At 44.6% G+C, this 20,581-nt stretch overlaps 4 protein-coding genes and 1 long non-coding RNA gene across 9 annotated transcripts; 3 read left to right on the top strand and 2 right to left on the bottom strand.

Moving 5' to 3' along the window:
* Positions 1 to 2,596, top strand: LOC144705948 (uncharacterized). The gene is made up of 2 exons (XR_013582153.1): positions 1 to 334; positions 2,347 to 2,596. It is a non-coding gene; the product is annotated as an uncharacterized LOC144705948 (long non-coding RNA).
* Positions 2,597 to 3,395: 799 nt separating this feature from the next.
* LOC144705938 (Preprotein translocase Sec, Sec61-beta subunit protein) lies at positions 3,396 to 4,708 on the bottom strand. Its single transcript, XM_078578808.1, has 2 exons — positions 4,295 to 4,708; positions 3,396 to 3,576 (listed from the first exon to the last, which is right to left on the bottom strand). The coding sequence occupies exon 1, from the start codon at positions 4,624 to 4,626 to the stop codon at positions 4,306 to 4,308; it is 321 nt and encodes a 106-aa protein (XP_078434934.1). The 5' UTR covers positions 4,627 to 4,708; the 3' UTR covers positions 3,396 to 3,576; positions 4,295 to 4,305.
* A 272-nt stretch (positions 4,709 to 4,980) lies between these two features.
* LOC144705894 (Duplicated homeodomain-like superfamily protein) lies at positions 4,981 to 13,705 on the top strand. Of its 5 annotated transcripts, none has more exons than XR_013582146.1 (12): positions 4,981 to 5,167; positions 5,305 to 5,427; positions 6,047 to 6,167; positions 6,446 to 6,541; positions 6,709 to 6,818; positions 6,925 to 7,108; positions 7,195 to 7,392; positions 7,474 to 7,680; positions 7,856 to 7,988; positions 8,063 to 8,168; positions 8,282 to 8,455; positions 8,678 to 9,032. XR_013582146.1 is itself a non-coding variant. In XM_078578754.1 (6 exons), exons 2-6 carry the CDS (start codon positions 9,031 to 9,033, stop codon positions 13,650 to 13,652), a joined length of 3,264 nt encoding a protein of 1,087 aa, XP_078434880.1. In that variant the 5' UTR covers positions 8,296 to 8,455; positions 8,678 to 9,030; the 3' UTR covers positions 13,653 to 13,705. The 5 variants fall into 5 exon arrangements, 3 of the variants coding, with proteins under 3 accessions (XP_078434880.1, XP_078434888.1, XP_078434895.1); XR_013582147.1 differs by having other exon boundaries at positions 8,272 to 8,455; XM_078578754.1 differs by lacking the exons at positions 4,981 to 5,167; positions 5,305 to 5,427; positions 6,047 to 6,167; ... (5 more) ...; positions 7,856 to 7,988; positions 8,063 to 8,168 and adding exons at positions 9,319 to 9,603; positions 9,695 to 10,402; positions 11,483 to 12,541; positions 12,625 to 13,705 and having other exon boundaries at positions 8,296 to 8,455; positions 8,678 to 9,214.
* A 9-nt stretch (positions 13,706 to 13,714) lies between these two features.
* LOC144705927 (protein translocase subunit) lies at positions 13,715 to 14,964 on the top strand. The gene is made up of 3 exons (XM_078578798.1): positions 13,715 to 13,940; positions 14,108 to 14,235; positions 14,692 to 14,964. Exons 1-3 carry the CDS (start codon positions 13,730 to 13,732, stop codon positions 14,863 to 14,865), a joined length of 513 nt encoding a protein of 170 aa, XP_078434924.1. The 5' UTR covers positions 13,715 to 13,729; the 3' UTR covers positions 14,866 to 14,964.
* A 301-nt stretch (positions 14,965 to 15,265) lies between these two features.
* Positions 15,266 to 19,796, bottom strand: LOC144705917 (serine carboxypeptidase-like 27). Its single transcript, XM_078578787.1, has 8 exons — positions 19,047 to 19,796; positions 17,507 to 17,695; positions 17,347 to 17,432; positions 17,022 to 17,282; positions 16,016 to 16,143; positions 15,834 to 15,929; positions 15,660 to 15,765; positions 15,266 to 15,570 (listed from the first exon to the last, which is right to left on the bottom strand). The coding sequence occupies exons 1-8, from the start codon at positions 19,402 to 19,404 to the stop codon at positions 15,424 to 15,426; spliced, it is 1,371 nt and encodes a 456-aa protein (XP_078434913.1). The 5' UTR covers positions 19,405 to 19,796; the 3' UTR covers positions 15,266 to 15,423.
* Positions 19,797 to 20,581: the final 785 nt, after the last annotated feature.

Below are 20,581 nucleotides of genomic sequence, written 5' to 3'. Positions count from 1 at the left end.
GACAGGGATGAATTTTGTCCCATCCGACGTCCAGAGATAGTTTAAAGATGAAGAACGGGACTGTTTTTTGTCTGATGATTAAAAAACTGTCCCGTCCAACCCTTCCGGGATGGTTTTTCGTGCTGTCCGGGTTAAAAACCGTCCCATCCCTCATCCCGGACGAAAAAAATAATGTTATATGTTACTATTTCAATATATTTTCTTTTGAAAGAACCAAGCACCCTAATTATTTCATTTTTGAAGGAAGAAGAAGACCACCTCCTCCCTGGAGCAACCAGCTCAGTGGCCCTCGGCGCTCGTTTGCATCGTCGAAGTTCACTTCCTGGACGTTGAGGTATGTGCATTCTTCGCTCAATCTCTGATATCTTTCTCTGCGTCATGTTGTTTCTGTCTTGGATCTTTTGCTCTTTATCCCGCTGTTTATTTCGTCGATCTCTTGCCCTTTACCACATTATTTTTTACTTCAATCTCCCGCTCTCTAACTCGTTATTTCTTTATTTCTTTCTTTCCCCCTCTCGCTTTCGTCAATCTCTCTCTTGCTAAGTATCTCTTTTGATAACCTTTCGCTCTATTTAGTCATTCTGTGATCTTTGTCTCCCTTTTTTAGTTTCTTTGAATTTTTCCCTCTCCATGCAGTGTCTCCCTCTCATTGATTTTTATCACTCGATGTCCAGTCACCCACGTTCTCTCACTCTGTTTCTCGCTCTATCTTTACTCTATTTTTTGATATGATCTGTCTTTCTTTCCATCTTCATCTATATAAGCCATCTCTTTGCATAAACTCTCCCTGTCTTCCTCTCTATAGTGCATCCCCGTGTTTGATCTCCATCTCTCTATTTTCTGTTTATTCTGTCTTACTTCATCTCTCTTTTTCCTCCTCTTAAAAGAAATCTGATACAAACGAATGGGGTTCTTATCATAAAAAATGATGAGAAAGGGAGTTCTGGCTTTTGGACGTTGCCGAGGGCTTGCATAATCATCATTATCAACATCGCCTCCTCGTTTATTTTCTTAAGAATGGGGTGACCCAGTTCCGATTTCTTGGGGGATTGTGGAATCATGTTTTTTTTTGAAAAAAATCTGGTGAAATTACTGGGGTTCTATGTTGTCCTTTTTACATTGGCATCATCATTATCATCATGTCCTCTTTTCTTTTTTTGAGATTGAGTGACACTTATTTCGGAATTCTTGGGGGATTCTATGATCTTTGGCTCCCTTCTTTAGTTTCTTTGAATTTGTCCCTCTCCGTGCAGCATTTCTGTTTCGTTGATCTTTATCGCTCGGTTTTCATTCACCCACACTCTCTCACTCTGTTTCTTGCTCTATCTTTACACTATTTTTTCATTTGCACTGTCCTTTCCATCTTCATCTGTATAAGCTATCTCTTTGCATAAACTCTCCCTCCCTTCCCCTCTATAGTCCATCCCTGTGTTTGATCTCCGTCTCTCTTTTCTGTGATCTGTCTCTGTCTTTAGTCATTCTGTGATCTGTCTCTGTCTTTAGTCATTCTGTAATCTTTGGCTCCCTTCTTTAATTTCTCTGTCTTTAATCAATCTTTGTCCTTTATCTTTTTCTGAATTGATTTTTTTTAGGTTGTCTTTTGCGTTCAGAAATAGGATGAGACATTTTAAAAAAAAGCTAGTCAATCATTTTCCATCGGTTGCAATTTGCATCAATCAATCTTTGTTACCCATTGATCACATTTGAATTCTTCTTTCATGTTTGAAAATACAAATAATCCTGAATTAACATTTTGAGTTTGTTTCCTTATTGTTGTTGAGTCAGAAGTCTCTAACATTTGACTTGTGAACCATATATTATGAATGATTTTTTTCTACTATGCTCATTACTACTAAATCTACTTTTTATCTCTTATTTGCATGACTCAACTAATTCTATGAGATCTGACACTCGAATAATTGATTAAATATCACATTACTAATCTCAGTGTGCATTTTCTGATACTGTACCAAATATTTGTTCTTTATGAGAATCCTTTATTTGAAATATTCTGTGATTAAAATGAGCGATCCTTATTTCAAACGAGCGATGCTTATTTGACTCTCTATTCTTTCTCAATATGTCACCTGCTCGTTTTCTCAATCTATGTTTATCTTAAACTCTCAATCTCTCTTTTTCTCATTATCTCACGCTCAAGCGCTCACCTCTTCTCAGATTCTTCAGCTTCATTGTATTGCATCACAATGTGTTGCTCTTGTTTTTTTCCCACAAAAACCAATTGGAGAGTTGCAAATTTGGAGCGTTACATTTATACAATGATTTTTAGGAAATGGCAAAATTTTACCAATTTTACTTTCTGCAAATATGTCATTGATCTGGTTTCAGTGTGGACTGCCTAAAACACCACCATTCTACACCACAGTGAAGGTGATTTTGAGCGAACTGGATGGACGACTGCGTGAACTCGACATCATTATTCTGTCTCATATTCCGAACAAATGCTGCCTATTTTCTCGTTCACCTTTCATGTGATGGATGAATGCCACATCTAGCCCTGATCTGAAAAACAATTTTTACAGTTTCGTTCGTGTGCTTTCCTTTTAAGTCCAATGAATATCCACAATTTCTATTACAACATATTTAGCCATTTCAATTTTAGATGGAGATAAGAGTATTTAAAATATCTGTTCAATTATGCATATCATGTGACTTATTTCAGCATGGAATACCCCTCTTTGTAAAATGGGAACGGCTTCTTCAAACACTATTTCTGAAATTGACAAACCTGGGGATTAAATAATGAAATTTCTACATTTATCTGGAATTTAAATAATGACAGTTAACTGCAATTTTCTATTATGTAAAAATCTATTGAATTTTTTGGAATTAAATTTTGCGAAGATTTCAATAACTAACTCGCAAAAAGATAACATTGTAATAAAAATAATTTTATAATGCCAGGGATTAAATAATTAAATTTCTACAACTCTCTATAATTTTATTCCATTTTTGGGAAATTAATCAAAGGATAGATGGGATATGAAAATCTTACTTAACCCTATTATCTGCTAAAGTACTCATTTACTGCAATTAATTAATATAATAAGATGATAACGGCATGTATAAAAACAAATTTTATTCCTAACTAATGAGGGATTAAATATTGAAATTTCCACATTTTCTTGGAAATTCATATAATTTTTTGGGAATTTAATCAAGGAATTTAATTACTTAATCATCCAGCATTCGTCCTTCCACCGTCCGGGACTTCCGGACGGATGGTTTTTTTGTCCCACAGGACAAAAGCCGTCCCATCCGGCCGTCCCCTGGACGAATTTTCGTCCGGGAATTCGTCCCTGATCTATATAACCTTGATGTAAGTCAAGGTTTGTATCATGACCTCTGATTAAGACATAGCTCATCTACATAATTCATGTACAAGGAAGTATTAGTTACGCAGCAAACACTACAATTCAGAAAAAAAATGAAAACTTTGCCCTCAACTTTTACACGAGAAGCGGTATATTAACACATGGTGCAGTCTATCTTTGTTCCCAACCTTTTACTCCCTGGCGAAGTTCTGTCGACACCACAACATACTTACTTCGGAGTTCCCTTCAATTGAAAAAAAGTTTAATCGATCAATTCAGATTCTTTGGGACAAAATATCAGCTATCAACCATTTTCATGAACTGTTTCAATGTGATCACGCAAAAATACCAAGTACCAATTACTCGATCAATATGAAATTAGAGATGGATGCATCACAGTTTTAACTCCATAAATCTTAAAAACATTGCTAGATTAACCATTACCGATCTTCTTAATAAATAATTGGCAAGCTAAGAGTGCACAAAAACATAGCAATCACATTTACCAACGAAGGACAGACCATCACTTGTTGAGTTTCAAAAGTTTCATCTATCAGATGCCGTAAACTCTTCATCAATTAGAACGGAAAACAGCATAGAACTGCCCAAAAGTCCAGTTGATTTTATTCAAGAGCGAAAGAAAACCGTTTTCAACGAAACTCATTTCATTCGTGTTTGAGGGACACCTAAATACGACATCTCAAAATCCTGCACATAATCATCAATAACTCGACCACCAAACGGAAAAAAAAAGCAAATACTTAAGAATCAGTAAGAATCTCGAGAGAACTCAAGGATCTAGAACACTAGAACAAAGAGGATGTCCCAGGCAAAGAACATCGATCGGATAATCAAAACCCGCAAAACCGGAATCCCGAATCTCCTTTTACATAACTTATCAAACAAGAAAACTAAACGATGACAAAATAATGATAAATAACATAATCAGAAAGCCAGATTACCGTAGGATCGATCAAGAGCCAGCGCTTGGGGCGGATTGGTAGAGGTAAAGTTTGCCGAAAACATGGAGACACGTAACGAACGTGATGAAAAGCAGGCTCATCGTCAGAACTGCAGTCGGCGACATCTTCAGACCTGGCGCTTCGTCCGTGTAGAATCTGAGCATATTGCCACTGCCGCTGCCGGCGAAGCCCCCTTCCGATCCGCCACCTCCGGCGGTTTTCCTTCTCCTCATCCCCGCAGAAGCGGCGGGCGTTCCTCTCGGCCCGATCTTGCCCGGCCGAGACGGCTGCGCCGATGAAGATGCCTGCGATTGCGAACTTCCCTTCGCCATTGGTCGCTCGATGCTCGAGCTCAAGCTCGACGATCGCAAGCAATTTTTAAAGCGAGCGGTAAAGATAAGTTCGAACTTCTCTTCGACAACGACGATCCGCATAATTTAAACATTCCCGCAATTAATAATTTTGATGACTTGCTTTAAATGCGCCGAGGAAAAATAGTTTCAGCAGTTAATTTAGTATTTCTCGTCCGGATTGGAAAGTCGAGCTAATCTAACAATCTAAATATAAATATTTTAATTTTTATAAGTCGGATATAATTCGAGTTTTTCTTATTTTTAGCGGGCTCGGCCCGCTTTGGCGAGTATAAATTCGATTTTCTTAGCGGCTTTGGCGTCTGGTCAGTTCTCAACGTCTCGCCATCGGAGAGCGCCACGCAGACGAGAGCAGGCGGTTGCCGCGACTGATCGGATGAGAATGTTGAAGAACAGATCTGGCAGAGAGCGATTGTTTCCAGATTCTAGTCGCGAGTCTTCTTCTAAAAGGCGGTCTCGGATATTTCTCGATTCGATGCGACATGACTGAACCTTTCAAGAGGTATTTGATCTCTACTTTGATCGCTCAGATCACTGTTTTTGGCGTTCGTTTACGCAGTGATTCATCTTCGGGAGATCTTTCTGTGAACTGCATTTCGATTTGGAGTTTTGTTGAACCGCGTTCTTTGTTCTGTACAGGTTGGTGATGCTGGTGGCTCGTGCATTTTATGACGACTTAACCTTTTTCAGAGATGGCCGTTCCAAGACAGGCAGTGGCGACAACAGAGGTTTGGGCGTCGTCGTCCTTGACGCCCTGACGAGGTATGTTGCAATCTTTTCCTCTTATGCGTACTCTCTATTGACTAACCGTATAGGAAATTTGAAACGAGATGGGAGAGTCCTGAGTTTATCTCTTCCTACCTCTGTTGCATCCGTTTGAGTGAAAAATTTGCGGAAACTTGTAAAATTTAATTTAGATGTGCACGATACTTGGATTCAGTAGTAATCGAACGATTTGGCGATGTGACATTTTCGTGCCAAGCTGGATGTGAAGGCTTGGAATTTCATTGTCAGCCCTGTAACATCTGGCAGACTTGAGTCTTGGAATGGCAGTCGCCATGAGCTAGCGAGCTTTGGACTTAACATCTTCCAGATATTTCTCTGCCAGATAAATGATTACTCTAGACATTGTAACGTACAGAGTCTCGTGGTTTTGACGAAAATTTTAATGTTTGACATAGAAATTTATTTGTGTTCCTGCCATGTTGAAGTATGTGTGGCTCATTAATTTCTCCGTGGTTCTCTCGGTTCGCCGTAGTATTGTTGTATTGAACAATCTCTTCCTTTTAAATCTCCCATGGAACTTTAAACGACAATAACTGAAGTGAAACAGGAAGGGTATTTTTTTTTTATTCAATTTCGTTTTTCTCTTCTAAATCAGGCGACAGTGGGTAAGAGAGGAAGAATTGGCAAGGTCTCTGAAATTGCACAGTAAGCAGCTTCGTCGTGTTTTACGGTTCTTTGAAGAGGAGAAGCTCGTCAACAGATACCATCGGAAAGAAGTAAGAGTTATCTGGAAGTTGAGAACTCTACTTTCTGTGGAGTTGCTTCTTGTTCAACTTCAGAACTTTTCTTGAGTTTGTCGTCGTTCGGTGGCTTCATAGAATCTCTTAAATTCCTTTTGTCTTGGATATTTGCAAAGTAAGTTCTAAACAAATAGAGTGAACATTGGATATTTCAAAACTTCCGTTGGGCCATCATTATTTATTTATCTATATTTCTCGTCGTGAGATGTCTAACTTGTGATATCATTTTAATACTGTTTAATTTTTTATTACAGATTGTAAAAAGTGTTGGCGATTCTGAAACTGCTAAAGAGGGTGATGGAAAGATGAAGATCCATACACATTCGTATTGCTGCTTGGATTATGCCCAGGTGTCTCACTTATTACTTGTCGTCATTCTTTTTTCAAACCTCCAACAATGTTTGTCTTCGTGCCGATGCTCAAAGCGTTGGGCTCACAAACCATGAAAACATTTGCGAAGTACCTAAAATTTTCAGTTGGCGTCTCTCCCAAATTTTCAGTACTTAAAAATTTTCAGATCTACGACGTTATAAGATACCGGTTGCAGCGTATGAAGAAAAAGCTGAAGGATGAATTGGAGGGCAGGAACAAGATTCAAGGATACCTCTGTCCTAACTGTGGTAGAAGGTGCGCTTATTTTCTTTATTTATTACTAAGATTAATCTATACTTTTGCAAAATCTCACATTTTAAATCTAGCGAACTGTTTCTTATCAGACCTTTCCTGTGTTTAGATATTCTGCTTTTGATGCGTTCCAACTCATAAGCCCAGAGGACGATTCGTTCCACTGCGAGCATTGCAATGGAGAACTTATTGCTGAAATTGAGAAAATAATTGATGAAGAAGACGGCGGTCAGGATGAGAACTTCCAGAAAAGACGTAATGACAGATTGAGAGAAATGCTCCAGAAAATGGATGTAAGTTTATATTTTTCTTCATCTTTTTTATAAACTCGTTTCAGGCATGTTATCTGAGCATTCTATTTTTGCGCTGTTGAGTATAGGACCAGCTTAAGCCGTTGACCGCACAGCTCACTAGAATGAAAGATTTACCTGTCCCTGACTTCGGCACCCTCCAATCATGGGAAGCCCGAGTCAACGCTGCTCGGCGGGCGTCAACAGGCGCCGTGCGTGTGGAGGATTTTTCCAAGTCCGTGCAGGTTCATGGGTTTGGGGCCGCGCCGGCATCCTGTGTAGGAGAGGTGAAGTTATGTTTGACTTTTGATGGAAGAATATTCTATCTGTGGCCGTATAATTGAAAACCTGTCGCCTCTAATGTGCAGGTTGAGGTCAGAATTTTGGGGGCGGACGAATGTGAAGAAGTCAACGTTGTGGATGTCAAGAAGTCAACTATAACTAAAATTGCACCTCCGTGGATGGCAAAGCAGCAAACGCGCGTTAGCCATGGAGAAGAAGCTGAGGCGAGCACCAGCTCGGCACTCGTTGAGAATGAAGGAGATGAGACGAAGGAAATATCAAGGAGCGTGCAGGTCAATGCAATGACTAGCACTACTTCTGATTCGGATATACTCAAAGACTTCCGTTGCGATTACAAAGGCTCTTTGATTTGGTTCTGCTAAACTGCGAATTCGGCCCCGGCAGGTTTTGCCATGAGTTGCCATTGAAATACTTGATCGTAACCATTGATTTTTTTTTTCATTCCAGGAGGAGTACGTCAAGGCATTTTACGAGGCTTACGCAAGAATGCAGATGGAGCAGGTTGCAGAGGTCAACGCCACGACCGCTCAACGAGAACTCGGCGGGAAGTCAAAGAGGGGGGAGCTTGAATTTGAAGAAGGTTCATCCTTTAGTTAGCCTCACCAACAAAAAATCTCCACTTTGCTCTTCTTATGGAAAAATCTTTTATTACAGATGTGGCTGAAGAGAACGAGGATGAAGAACTAGTCTGGGAGGAAGGTTAACTATTGTGTTTATCGAATACAGCGGCGAGCTTTGCTGCTCGGTGTGCCATGATCAGGTACCGTCCCATCCCGTGAACCTCCTCTCGGATGTCGTATTCCGGGCTTTAACTCCCGCGTCTTTTCTGGCGCCCGAGATTTTTTTTTCTCAAGTTCTTTCAGTTTCTCACAGAGCCAAAATTGAAGGCGATAGAGAAGGGGAGGCGGGCTCGGATCCGAACCGATAAATCCATTCAAGGGCTATCGATCGGTCTCAGAACTCCTTGCGAATTTACGACGAAGCGGTAAATGGCAAAGGGAGGAGATTATAAGTTCTGGGCGGCGTCGGGAAATGGAAGGTTTGGGGGTGAGATAGTCAATTCCTAATTTTGTTATCATGCCGAGTTAAATTTTGTCCGTGTTATGTATGTATTCTGCACGAAGTAGAATATCATTTCTCCGCGGACGCGAAGGGAGATTGAAATCCGGTTGATTGAAGCGGCCTGAGGCATTCAAGTCCAGGCTGTGTGCACTCTCCTCTTTATCGTCTCAAAATTTCCACTTTGTCCCAAGCCCTTCTGTTTCGCAGCACCCGGCGCACCGGAGGAAGGTTGAAGGCCTCGACGGCGAAGGCAACGGCGGCGGAAGCGATTACTGGAAAGATTTCCTTCGACTGCGGTTCGCTCTGTTCCTGAACGCAATCCTCGCTGAGCGTTGTGGGGTAATTAGTCCTATCCTCTTTCTGGAACGGACCGCGGAGAACGTAACCCTGGGCTTGGATCTTGGGCGTATTTTCTTGGGAGTTTCTTCGGATCCGGGGCATCTTTCTGCGCTGAAGAAAGGAAAGAAGATTGCCGGTGGTGCCCTCCCGTCTGGTATTGGGCGGGATTAAGATTTATTTTTCGGTCTGATTAGGGTTTGTGATGCCCTGCGGCGTATTTCATGCCTCCTGAGCCTCTGCCCTGGGATCGAAGGGACTTGATCTTCAGGGAAAAGAAGCATGACCGAGGGGCGTCATTCAGTGATGCCCTAGCGAGCGGCGGGAGCTCCTCCGCCTCTCGGTGGAGGGAAGCATGTCACTCTTCTCGGGATGTTGCGGCCCCGTCTATGCGCCGCTTGCAGTCAAGTATTCCTCTTTTCCTTCTTCCTTCTCATCTTTTATTTTCGTTTCCAGCTTCACCCGGATTGATTTTTTCGTCTCTCCTTTGTTCCTTCTTGGTTCTCTTGCAGATAACCATCGGCATAACGGTAGCGGCAGCGGATACCATGACCCTTCTGGCGAGGATCCGTGCACTAGGTCTGAAGAAAACGGGTTCCGTGGTTATCAGTCGGGGAGATATGGCGGTGGGGGTTACAGAAGCAACAATAATATGGAAGTGGGTGGGTTTTTCCGCCGCTCTACATGGGATTCTGGTGACCTAGCAGGCGGCGGGAGCTCGTCCGCCTCTCGGTGGAGGGAATCATGTCACTCTTCTCGAGATGTTGCAACCCCGCCCATGCGCCGCTTGCAATCAAGTATTTCCCTTTCCTTCTCCTTTCTCATCTTTTCTTTTTAATTTCAAATGCCATCCGGGGTTGATTTTCATCTTTCGTGATTCACTTGCAGATAACCATCGAAATAACGGGAGCGGCAGCGGATACCATGTCCCTTCTGGCGAAGATCCATGCACTAGGTCGGAAGATAATGGATTTCGGAGTTATCATGCAGGGAGATACGGCGGTGGGGGTTACAGAAGTAACAACAATAGAGAAGTTGATAGATTTTTCCGCCGCTCATCGTGGGATTCTGGTGACCTTTCCAGGCAGAATCATGAACCCGTAGCTTCTCAGGCGTCTGCGATTGATCCATTAGCTCATCCCTCGTCTCAAGGTCTTTCCGGCAGTGATAATGATGTTGATAGAGGCATGAGGACTGGCCAGAGACAAGACCGTGATATGGATCATTCATTAGGTTCGCTTTCATGGAAACCCTTGAAATGGAATCGATCCGGAAGTTTCTCATCGTCTTCTAAAACCCCAAAACCTGAGTCTGAAGAGAAAAAATTGGAAGTTGCAATACCCCCGGGGAAGGATACGCCTGTCGACTCTCCTGTTTCGTCACCACTGTCACCAGAGGACGGTATGTCTAGGAAGAAACAAAGACTTGGGTGGGGGCAGGGCCTGGCGAAGTATGAGAGAGCCAAGACTGAAGCAACTGATGAAGTTTGCGTGGGGCTTAATTCTAATTGTGATGACGCGAGTCCGAGGGTTCTGGCCCGTCTTGGAAGCACCTCTCCTGCCACTCCTGCGTCTTTAACTTGCAGTTCATTACACGGTTGGTAATTTTGCTGCTGCTTCTTATCCATATGATCCCTTTATTTTCATTTCTAACCTTGGATTTTTTAAATTGATGTGAAAGACGATCAATATTTAAGTTGCTTTGGCTTTTATTAGCTCTATATTTTTTGTGAAATTTATTGCCTGTCATGTTTTGAATTTAGGTTGGTTAGGCAGCCGTAAACTTTAACGAAATGTTTGTGGGTAATGTCATTTTAACAGTTGTCAGTTATTTGGGTGTTAGCTGAAGCTTATTTGGCGGATTCTTTCCCCCGTAATTTATTGATCGCTCTACACCATTTCCCACATTAGTATTGATTTTTAAATTTCATTCCCCCGTCATTGAAATTCACAGGATTACAAGAATGCGTTTGCCGGTTCTTTGGCACCCTTCATCATGATCCTGCTTTTCGCCGTCTTTATTTAAGTTGGACGTGCTCTACGATGAACTTCCACGGGAATATTTTCTCAACTGATTACAACTGTGATAAGTTTTAAATACCCGTGGAATATTTATCCGTCTTACTTTTTGGCTAAACACGCCGATAAATTCAGTATCTAAATACAGATATCCACCCTGTAATCGTTGTGATTGTGCGTGTTATGTGCAGACCTGAAACGTCCACAATCATTTCAAAAAGTTCGAATAATCTTAAGATATACTTTGCCATACCATTGCATCTTCTTTTCGACAACTTTCCTTACGACCATGACTTTTAATCTATATATCTTCTGATTAATGTCTTGATCTTTTTAACCGTGTTTAAGTTTGTGTAGTGAATTCTCCATCGGAATTTGCAGGATCGTTAACGAAAATCATCAGACTTTTCTCAGCCTTTACATAAGCATGCCATTGCATTCCCGCTTTTTTGTCTCCTGAAATAATTATTAATTTTGCCCTCTAGTTGGTGCTGTTTTCGAACCTTTTCTTCCCGTCACCGTCTCTTATTATGAATAATCTTCAGTCCGCTTCGCTTCTGTACCACATTTCAATACTCTATGAGCTAATGGCGACTATGATGTTTCAGCTTTCGTTTGACTTTTCGATCGCATCTCATCAAATTGGTTGTAATGGCAGGTGGTGATGAAAAAATGTTTTCAGAGGTGGCGAATAATGATGCCGCAAAGTATGTTGTAATGGTTTCTGGTGATGAATTTCGACTTCTCCTGGAGGAACTTTCCATCATCCCCGAATGCCTGGAGCTATATTCTTCCAACAGCTCATTTTCTTTATTTCCTTGCTCGCTGCTCCCGGAGGAGATTTGTGATGGCGACTCCGCTTGTCTGAGGCCAGCCGCCATGCGAAAATTGCTCTCAGTGAAAGACCAAGTCTTGAAGCAAATTGAGAAAACCGAGTCGGACATTGACTCCTTCGAGAATGAGTTGAAGAAGTTGAAGAGCGATATTATCGACGGTCAGGTCCTATCGACGTTGAAGCAGCCGGAAAATATTGAAAATGACACTGGTCGAGAATCTACACAGTTTTCTGCTGGTCTTTCACAATCTTTAGACGAGCAAATTGTTGCAAGCCCAAAAGTTAACGGCTCCTCGGTTGCGGCCTCGCCTGCAGAATCTAATTTTCGAGAATCGATTCCTATGGAGAAAGTACCTTCCAATCCAAACACGTCTGTTGAAGTCCTTGGCAGAAGCCGTTCTGCCATGCAAGATGCAGAGCTCACAGTTTCCCTGACCGCTTTGGAAAAGGGCGATGACGTTGATCTTGGGAAGTCGGAATCTACGGTTCCTGCAGTTGATTATGCAAAAGAATTTCAGAGCTTAACTACGTCCATCATAACTTCTAATCAAGAACAGGCGAAGAAAGCTGCTCTGGATGTCAGATATTCAGGCGATCCATCTGCGTGGCAGACATCAGTGTCGCACGATAACTTTTCAGACCAAGACAGAGAGCTGCTCATCAAGAAGAAGATCGGCGTCCGCAAGTGTAATATGAAGATTAAAGAGAAGGTCCTTGCTCTCAAGTACAAGGCCCTTCTGCATCTATGGAAGGAGGATCTGCAATCGACCCATTTCAAGAAACAAAGACCCAAAGCGCATCGGAAGATTGAACTCGGTCGATCATCCCAGCATGTCGTGCAGAAATGCCGTTCCCTTCTTCGCGCGCGGGATCATCCCGTTGGTAAGTTACGCCGGAGATTTTCCTGTCGAAATAAATCGTCAACTATATTGTTCTTTTTTTTAATATTTGAACTGTTATGGCAGGGGGTTCGCCAGCGCCGGAGATTATGGAGTTCGCCGGGAAGCTGTTGGCCGATTCGCAGGCCAGGATTCACCGAAACTATCTGAGGATGCCGGCGATGATTATAGACGAGGGAGAGCGGGCGCGTTCTAGATTCATCACAAACAACGGGTTGGTGGAGGATCCGGCGTTTGTGGAGAAGGAGAGGTCTCTGACCAATCCATGGACACCGGAAGAACGCAAGATCTTCATCGAGATGCTGGCTCTGTACGGTAAAGACTTCTCCAAGATACGCACTTTCCTTGACCACAAGACCACCGCCGACTGCGTCGAATTCTACTACAAGCACCACAAATCCGAAGATTTCGCCAAGGTCAGGAAGAGCCTGGGCCTGAGGAAGCCTTCTGCCGCCACCCGCGGCTTCCTCGTGACGACAACGTCAGTGGCGACGACCACGACGACCAGCAGCAAGAAGTGGAAGCGTGAAGTCAACGGCCTCTCTCAGTCAATGTCTCAGCGTCCGCGTCACGCGTGGGCCGAAGAAGAGGAGACTTGCGCCGCCGACGTGCTCGTCAGGATCATGGCAGTGGAGCGGAGGCTGCCGTCGGAGGTGTCGGAGACTGTGGAAGACAGCTCCTTGGACGACGGCAACGACGTCTTCTGCTCCGGCGATTGGACGGATGAGGAGAAGTCTCTGTTCGTGGCGGCCTTGGCATCCAACGGCCGAGATTTTGTCCAAGTGTCGCGCTGCGTGGGGTCGAGGTCCGCAGAGCAGTGCCGGGTTTTCTTCAGCAAGGCGAGGAAGTCGCTTGCCTTGGACGGTGTCCTCGGTCGGGCTTCTCTCTCAGAGGAGACGGCGTCGGCGACGTGTCAGACCGCGGCGTCGCCGGTGCGGACCGGCGACGTCAAGCTCTTCGGTCAAGTGTTGACCCGCCCCCGGTCGCCGGAGAATCCGAATGCGGCGTGCGGGTTGCCCGACCTGGCGGGATCCGTTAAGCAGGTCTCTCTGTCTAGAGAGGAGGAAACGTGGAGGTCTGGCGTTGGCCGGTGAAACCCCGGGATTGTATGTATTAATTAGTTTCGATCGATCCTCCGTTGTTGAAAGTTGTTCTTTTTTGGGGGTGGGGGATGGGGTTTGGTGGGGTGGTGCGGTCGCTGGGGTTGATCGGGCGGCGGGTGGCGCGGGCGGCAGGGGAATGGCGGCCGTCGGATCTCGCGCGGGTGCCGCCGGCGGTGGCTGGCGGGCGCGGCTTCTTCACTAGCTTGACGGATACTCGATTTCCAAAGAGGAGGCCGAGCCTCGGGCCTCGTAGGAAGCGTGCCAGTCTCCGCCCTCCAGGTGATTCTAGGGTTTATAGTGATCTGACTGTGTTCTTCGAGATCGGTTGTTTGTTCGAATCGTGGTGTCTCGTCTGGCATTCGTTTGTTTGGTTTTCGTTGGCTTGTTGTCGAATTTGGGAAGTGTGGGAGATCTCTTTGATTCGCTTGTTCTTGGCCGTTGATCAGGTCCGTATGCTTGGGTTCAGCATCCCGCCGGAGAGCCGGCGCCCAGCAGCCAGCCCAACGAAGGTAGTAAAACGGCCAGAGGGAGGAAGGCCAGGAAGCGCGTCCTAAAGGTCAAGACGTTTATACTGGTGAGTCTCTCTCTCGCTCAATCTCTGCGTCTCTACCTCTCAATCAATATATCTCAATGTCCGTCTCAATCGTTTCCTAGCTCTCTCAATTTTAATCTCTGTCAATTGTTCCCAATCTCTCAGAATCTGTCGAAATCTCTCTCTCCCTCTCTCAATCTCACTCTCTCAGTCACTCCCAATCTCTCTCCTTTCAATTTACAATTTCTCTCTCAGTATCTTGCTATCTCTTCCTTTTTTAAAAAGGTAATTCCCCCAATCTCTCTCTCTCTCTCAATATTTACCAATCTCTAACGATCTCTCCAACATCTATCTTTGTCAATCTATGGACCTCTCGCTCATTCTCTCATGCCCCTCTCGCATTATCTCTCACACACTCTACTTTCTCTCTCTCTTTCAATGTATCTGGATACAATATCATGGGGAATATTTTAATGGACGGCGTATGTTTGCACATAGTCGGAGAAGAAGAAACGTCAGGAGCAGTATGCAGAGTCCAAGAAGAAGAAGAGGATGGAGAAGATAGAGAGGAAGATGGCTGCCGTCGCCAGGGAAAAGGCATGGGCTCAGAGGCTGACAGAGCTTCAACAACTGGAGGCCGCCAAGAAGGCCGCCCCATTGGCTGGTTCTTGACACCCACCTTTGATCTGTACCCCATCTCCTCAGATGAGCCCGAAAATCCTTGAAACCTTGCCAGCTTTCTGATTTTCAGAATACTTTTCATACTTAAAACCCCTAGAGTATATCACATTCATTCAGTATTTAGATTTGCAGCTTCTTGCCAATTTTCAGATGTCAGGAAACAAATAACTCATCCTATCAATCCTTGCCAATTATCTTCCAAAATTCTACGGATAGCGGACAAATCACACTTCTCGTCACAAAATTTCACAGAATAAATCATATTAGTTCAGTTATTACTAATAGATGTAGATTTGCAGCTTCTTGCCAATTTTCAGACGTCAGATAACAAAGAACTCATCCCTTCATTCCTTCAATCCTTGTCAATTATCTATCAAAGTTCAAAGGATCGTGGGGAGATAATACTTCTTATCACGTAAATTGCCCAGAATAAATCATATTCATTCAGTAATTACATTTGCCCGGAAGAAGGGATCCAGGCTTCATGATCAATACAGAAAAATATGAATGCCCATGATCTTATGCTCCTTATTGGAGAGAGGGAATGCGTCAGGACTGGCGAGGCATTTGCGAGCCCTTCAAGAAATGCATGAAGAGTATCAAAGCTTCTTCCGGGCGGTGGAGAGGTACCTCGTGTCCGGCTCCGGTGATCGTCACAAAAGTTAAGCCTTTGTACACCTGACTCCATCCTCTCACCTGCAGCAACATGGGAACCATGGAAATGAAGACAGCGGCACAGTCCCCTGCAAAATAATAAGGATTAACTGTGGAAGGAGAGCACCCACCTTGCCCTTATTGTACCAAGGGTACCAGTCCACCAGACTTGGAAGCTTGAGAGCATCAATTGAGTATCTGGTGGCTGTCACTGGCACCACTGAGTCTGTATCCCCACTGCCAAGAGTTTTGGGTTCAGGGTTTAGGGTTTTGGGTTTACGAAGAAATTAAGAAGCTATTGGGACCTGAAAACCCAAATTCTTAGCCCAGCCATGATGAGCTCCTGGTAAATGGGTAGCATTGATCGTGGTGAGTCTGTCCAATAATTTCCGAGTGTATCGCTGTGCAGCAGAGGAAGAAGGATTTGGAACCCTTTCACAGCATAAGAGAGCACGAAGGTTCTATTATAGCGAGAAGAAATGCAGACCTGCAAGTCTCCCACTTATATCGCAAGCCCGTGACGTTGGCGTGGAGGGCTTCCTGCACTTCTGGCCTGTTGTAGTAAGCTGTAGCGTATCTCTCTGTGCAAGGATCATAGGCTCTATACATCCATGGCTGAAACCCACCACTCCATTAGTGGCAGCAAGAAGAAGAAGATTAAAAGGAAAAAAGTAGTAGAGGACGGGAATGAAGAAGATTAGAAAAGCTAGATGAAAGTAGAAGAGGTTGGATGAAGCAGGTTAGAAGAAGCTAGATGAAAGTATAAGAGGTTGGATGAAGCAGATTAGGAGCTAGCTGAAAGTAGAAGAATAATAATTGAAGAAGCTAGAAGAACTAGAGGAATAAAAAGAGTAGAATAAGGAGGAGGAGATGAACAAGAAAAGGATAAAAGAAAAATATCAAAAGAAGAGGAAAAGTAAAAGTCAAAGATTAAATATATAATACTATCATATCAAATGAAGGATGAGATTAAATGAAGAAGAATAATATTAGAAAAATTAGATGAAAGTAGCAGAGGTTAGATGACGAAGATGAGAAGAAGCTAGATGAAAGTTGAAGAATAATATCAGAAAAATCAAGAACTAGAAGAAGATTAGATGAGAAGAACCTAGATTAAGTTGGAAGAAAACAAAACGCCAGAAGAAGAACATTAGAAGATGCTAGGAGAAATTAGTAGAAGAAGAAGCCAGGAGAAACTAGAAAATTACAGAAAACAACAAGATCTCAAGATGCTGGGAAAAAATTTGTTAGCATAAGACGAAGCAGACGTGAAAAAAAGTTGAACAATAACATTAGAAGATAGAAGAACTAGAAGATTAGATGAGAAGACAAGCCCTGAAGAAGAACAATGGAAGATGGTAGAAGACATAAGTAGAAGAAGAAGCCAGGAGAAACTAGAACAGTAATAATATTATAATACTAGATTAATATAGAAAACTACGAGAAGAAGATCTGAAGAAACTAGAGGAAGAAGAAGGGAGTGCGGATTGTACGTAGTGGCCTCTGGATCGGCGCCTGAAAGTTGCAGTGACGTTGCAGGGAGGCGTGAAGATGCTGTAAGGATCGATGTTCCCCTGCTCGGCAGCGGCAAGATCCAGAAGGCGGAGGCAGGCCTCTGACGGATGCTCAGACGACTCGAAGGTGCAGGCGATGCGTAGATTGTGATAAGTGCTGTCCGAAATCAGCCCGTGAGTCCACCAGTACTCGAATGTCCCCACATAATCGTGGAAATCGTCCGTCACCGCGTTCCCCACCTGCGAATTCCCTCCGTCAGTGGCGCCGCCGGAGCTCGGCCATGTCTAGGGTTTCGGCAATCACCATGAATCCCTTCAAATTGATGCTCGGATCCTTCACCCCTTTGTTCGCCCTGTAGATCAATTGCGACAGCTGCGGAACGTAGTGCCCTGAATTCGACGCAGCAGATCAGGCATCAGATCGAGTTCTTCGAATTCTGGCTAGGGTTTGTGAGGTCGCTCACCGGCGTAGCTCTCGCCGGCGATGAAGAAGTCGCGGCGCTTGAACTGCGGGAATCTCTCGAACCAGCGGAGAAGGAATTGGTACCCGTCGGCGGCTGTGCGCTGGTCTCCGGCGGTGTACAGGTCGGAGGAGGTGTTCGAGTAGGAGAAGCCCACCCCGGCCGGGTACTCCACGAACAGCAAGTTCGCCTCTGCAACAATTCACGATGAAGATGATCGTACCCGGCACCGTGTTTTTTGCTATGGCCCTCACGACAACAAGTACTACATTGCTGTCTTGTCCATGGCATTTGTCGTGTCACGAGGTTTGAACCTCTGGTTGGTCATATCCGGCACCGTGTTTCTTGCCATGGGCCGTGCGAACGACGTAGACAAAATCATGGGCGACGAAGATTTGTGATGAAGAGGGACCTCCATCGGTCATGGGCCCATTAGCACCAATCTCTGGTCAGTCCATTCCATTGGATGTGCGACGAGGCATGATCCCTACATCAGTCATGGGTTGATCAGCATGAACCTCTGGTTGGTCGTACCAGACACCGTGTTTCTTGCCATGGACAATGATGACAACGAAGGTAAAATCTGTTTCCCATCCCGTCCATGCCATCTGTCATGTGACGAGGCTTGAGACTATGTCATTCATCTGTCTACGAGCATAATCCTCTAGTCGGTTGTCCCCAGCACTGTTTTTCTTGCCATGGTCTGTGACGGCCACGAAGATGAAATCACCGTCCCATCCAGTCCACACCATTTGGCGTGTAATGAGGCAGTAACCCCCCCTCATATGTGGGTTACCTAGCATCGTGTTTCTTGCCATGTCCCATGAAATCCTCATCCTTCTCATGAGTTCATGCCATCTGACATGAGACTAGGCATGACCCTCTGGTTGGCAGTTAGGGAACGTCACATCTGGGACGTGATGCCCCAGACGTGACGGACGGTGACATGACGAAAGTTTCATCACATCACCGTCCCGTCATCACACGTCCGAGGATTTTGAAAAAATCCAGCACGTCCACATCACCGTCATGGTTTGCGGCATCCTCGTCATGTCCCCATCAGCGGGCGGTGTCACCGTCACGTGTGACGGGAGAAACAACCATGAGGAGGAGAGAGAATTAGAGGGGCATGTCTCCATTTGTCTTTGGTCGGCAACCTCTGGCATGCGAATCCATGCAGGGACTTTTCTGTGAAATGTTAAGAAATCGAGCTTACGAAATCTCAGCCCTCTAAAAGCTTAAATCTAACGATTTTAAAGCTTTTTTAGGTCATTTTTAGAAATCCATCAAGGCCGTTGTCATCCATGACGGCCGTTCCATCACGTCACTCCTCCTAGGCCCTCCATCACCGTCACGTCTCACGCCCAGTTCATCATTCGTAACCGACCCCATCACAAGCCCCTAAAATCATCACCGTCACCATCACGTCATCCGTCATGTTGCTGTCACCATGACGTGTGACCTGACGGATGACGACTGCCGTTCCCTTTGAGAATGGCCGTACCCAGCACCGTGTTTTTTGAGAGAGAGATGGGGGGCTAACCGCGGTTCCAGGCGAAGGGGTTGAGGAAGAGGCCGAGGCCGTCGGATCGGATCCGAAAGGGTCCGATCTCCTCCGAGGCGCCGTAGGCGATGGAGGAGCAGCCAGGCCCGCCGTTGAGCCAGAGGACCAGCGGCGCCGTCGCGCTCGCCGGCGACTCCACCAGCCAGTAGAAGAGCGCGCGGCCGGCCTTGTCGTCAACCGCCACGTAGCCGGAGTACTGATCGAATCCGACGGCGGACGGCTGCCCGGGCAGCGCGGCGATCCGATCCCGACCCTGATCGGACTCCGCCGCCGCAACGACCCAGATCGCCGCCAGGAAGACGGCGGAGCAGCAGATCGCCGCCTCGCGTCTCCCCATCTCCGCGGCGGCCGATCGATCCTCTTCTGCGGGTTTTATCAATCTTTTTTCTCTGTGGGGACAAGCCGGGTTAAGAAATCTCTACCATTGATGGCGCTGATTGAAGAGCGGGTCCAGTTCTGTGAAGAGGACAAGCCGTCGCCGATCCCCACCGAGAGAGAAGAGATTAACTGAGCTTGCTACGATCTTCCCTGAGAAAACGACGACCACCCAGTCAGCGGTGGATTATTCCGCCGTTAATGGAGTGAAAGCTTCATGCTTTCTCTGAACCCGGGTTGATTCCAAGGAACCGTCCAAGATAGATCTGGTGGGTTTGTGGAACTGCAAGTGTCGTACTGGGTTCAGGTGAAGAGATAAGAGAGGTAACTTCAAAGGTCAAACCTTTCATCTCTCATGTGTAGCTGCGGCCTCTTCACCAAACAGCTTGGACTGAAATGCGCCCCCCCCCCCCAATTGAAAACTTTCATGCGTCATTAAAACATTATATTTGGAATAAAAAACATGAGACCCAGCATCTCTCACAAGCTTGGATGTAAATATCAAGGAAAAATAAGACTCATGTGATACTTGTATTATTCTTATTAAATAGGTGTTATCCCTATCTATGATAGCTACCTTCATTCTGCCGCTACCTCTAATGCTATATGTATCCCTTATCATCATCTTAAATTCATCTGATAGAGAAAGCTATCTCCCTAAGATTTGCTCCCTGTGGAGACAACGTTTGCTCATCGCTAACTAGTCAAATTATTCATGAGTGAAGGTGTTTATAAATTTTATTGATTCAATTCAAATTTGCAATGACATAATTGTATCCTAATTTTAAGTCCTGGAATAGCATTTAGGATGAAGAAATTGTAAGTAAAATCAAAAGATTTTGCTTTATAGTTCTAGGTTTAAATTATTTTCAGGTATGTTGAAATCAAAATGGAGATAGATCTTTCACTGTAACTAAAGTGGATGGAAGTGGATCTGTGATGATTATGAACCCCAAAATACGTTGGAATTTCATAGTTAATGGGAAATAGATGAAGCCTTAACTAGAAGCTTCAGCACTTCTTGATCATATTTCGATTTGCCTAGAAAAACCTATTGAATGAGACAAAAAGAATTCATTATATTTTTTAGTTTAGAAGTTTTCTCCTTTCTAGTATTTTCCTCTACTTTTCTCGATGTC

This window comes from Wolffia australiana, chromosome 1, assembly GCF_029677425.1.
Source record: "Wolffia australiana isolate 7733 chromosome 1, ASM2967742v1".
NCBI classification, from domain to species: Eukaryota; Viridiplantae; Streptophyta; class Magnoliopsida; order Alismatales; family Araceae; genus Wolffia; species Wolffia australiana.
This window is presented reverse-complemented; position numbering and strand designations above follow the sequence as displayed.

Coding starts and splice junctions, on each gene's coding strand:
- LOC144705938 (XM_078578808.1), bottom strand. CDS start 4,626: ATGGCGAAGGGAAGTTCGCAATCGCAGGCATCTTCATCGGCGCAGCCG.
- LOC144705917 (XM_078578787.1), bottom strand. CDS start 19,404: ATGGGGAGACGCGAGGCGGCGATCTGCTGCTCCGCCGTCTTCCTGGCG. Junction 17,696..19,046: donor CCCCTTCGCCTGGAACCGCG/GTTAGCCCCCCA, acceptor GAATTGTTGCAG/AGGCGAACTTGCTGTTCGTG. Junction 16,144..17,021: donor GCCGATCCAGAGGCCACTAC/GTACAATCCGCA, acceptor GGTGGGTTTCAG/CCATGGATGTATAGAGCCTA.
- LOC144705894 (XM_078578754.1), top strand. CDS start 9,031: ATGCCTCCTGAGCCTCTGCCCTGGGATCGAAGGGACTTGATCTTCAGG. Junction 9,215..9,318: donor TATGCGCCGCTTGCAGTCAA/GTATTCCTCTTT, acceptor GTTCTCTTGCAG/ATAACCATCGGCATAACGGT. Junction 12,542..12,624: donor CGCGCGGGATCATCCCGTTG/GTAAGTTACGCC, acceptor CTGTTATGGCAG/GGGGTTCGCCAGCGCCGGAG.
- LOC144705927 (XM_078578798.1), top strand. CDS start 13,730: ATGGGGTTTGGTGGGGTGGTGCGGTCGCTGGGGTTGATCGGGCGGCGG. Junction 13,941..14,107: donor TGCCAGTCTCCGCCCTCCAG/GTGATTCTAGGG, acceptor GCCGTTGATCAG/GTCCGTATGCTTGGGTTCAG. Junction 14,236..14,691: donor AGGTCAAGACGTTTATACTG/GTGAGTCTCTCT, acceptor GTTTGCACATAG/TCGGAGAAGAAGAAACGTCA.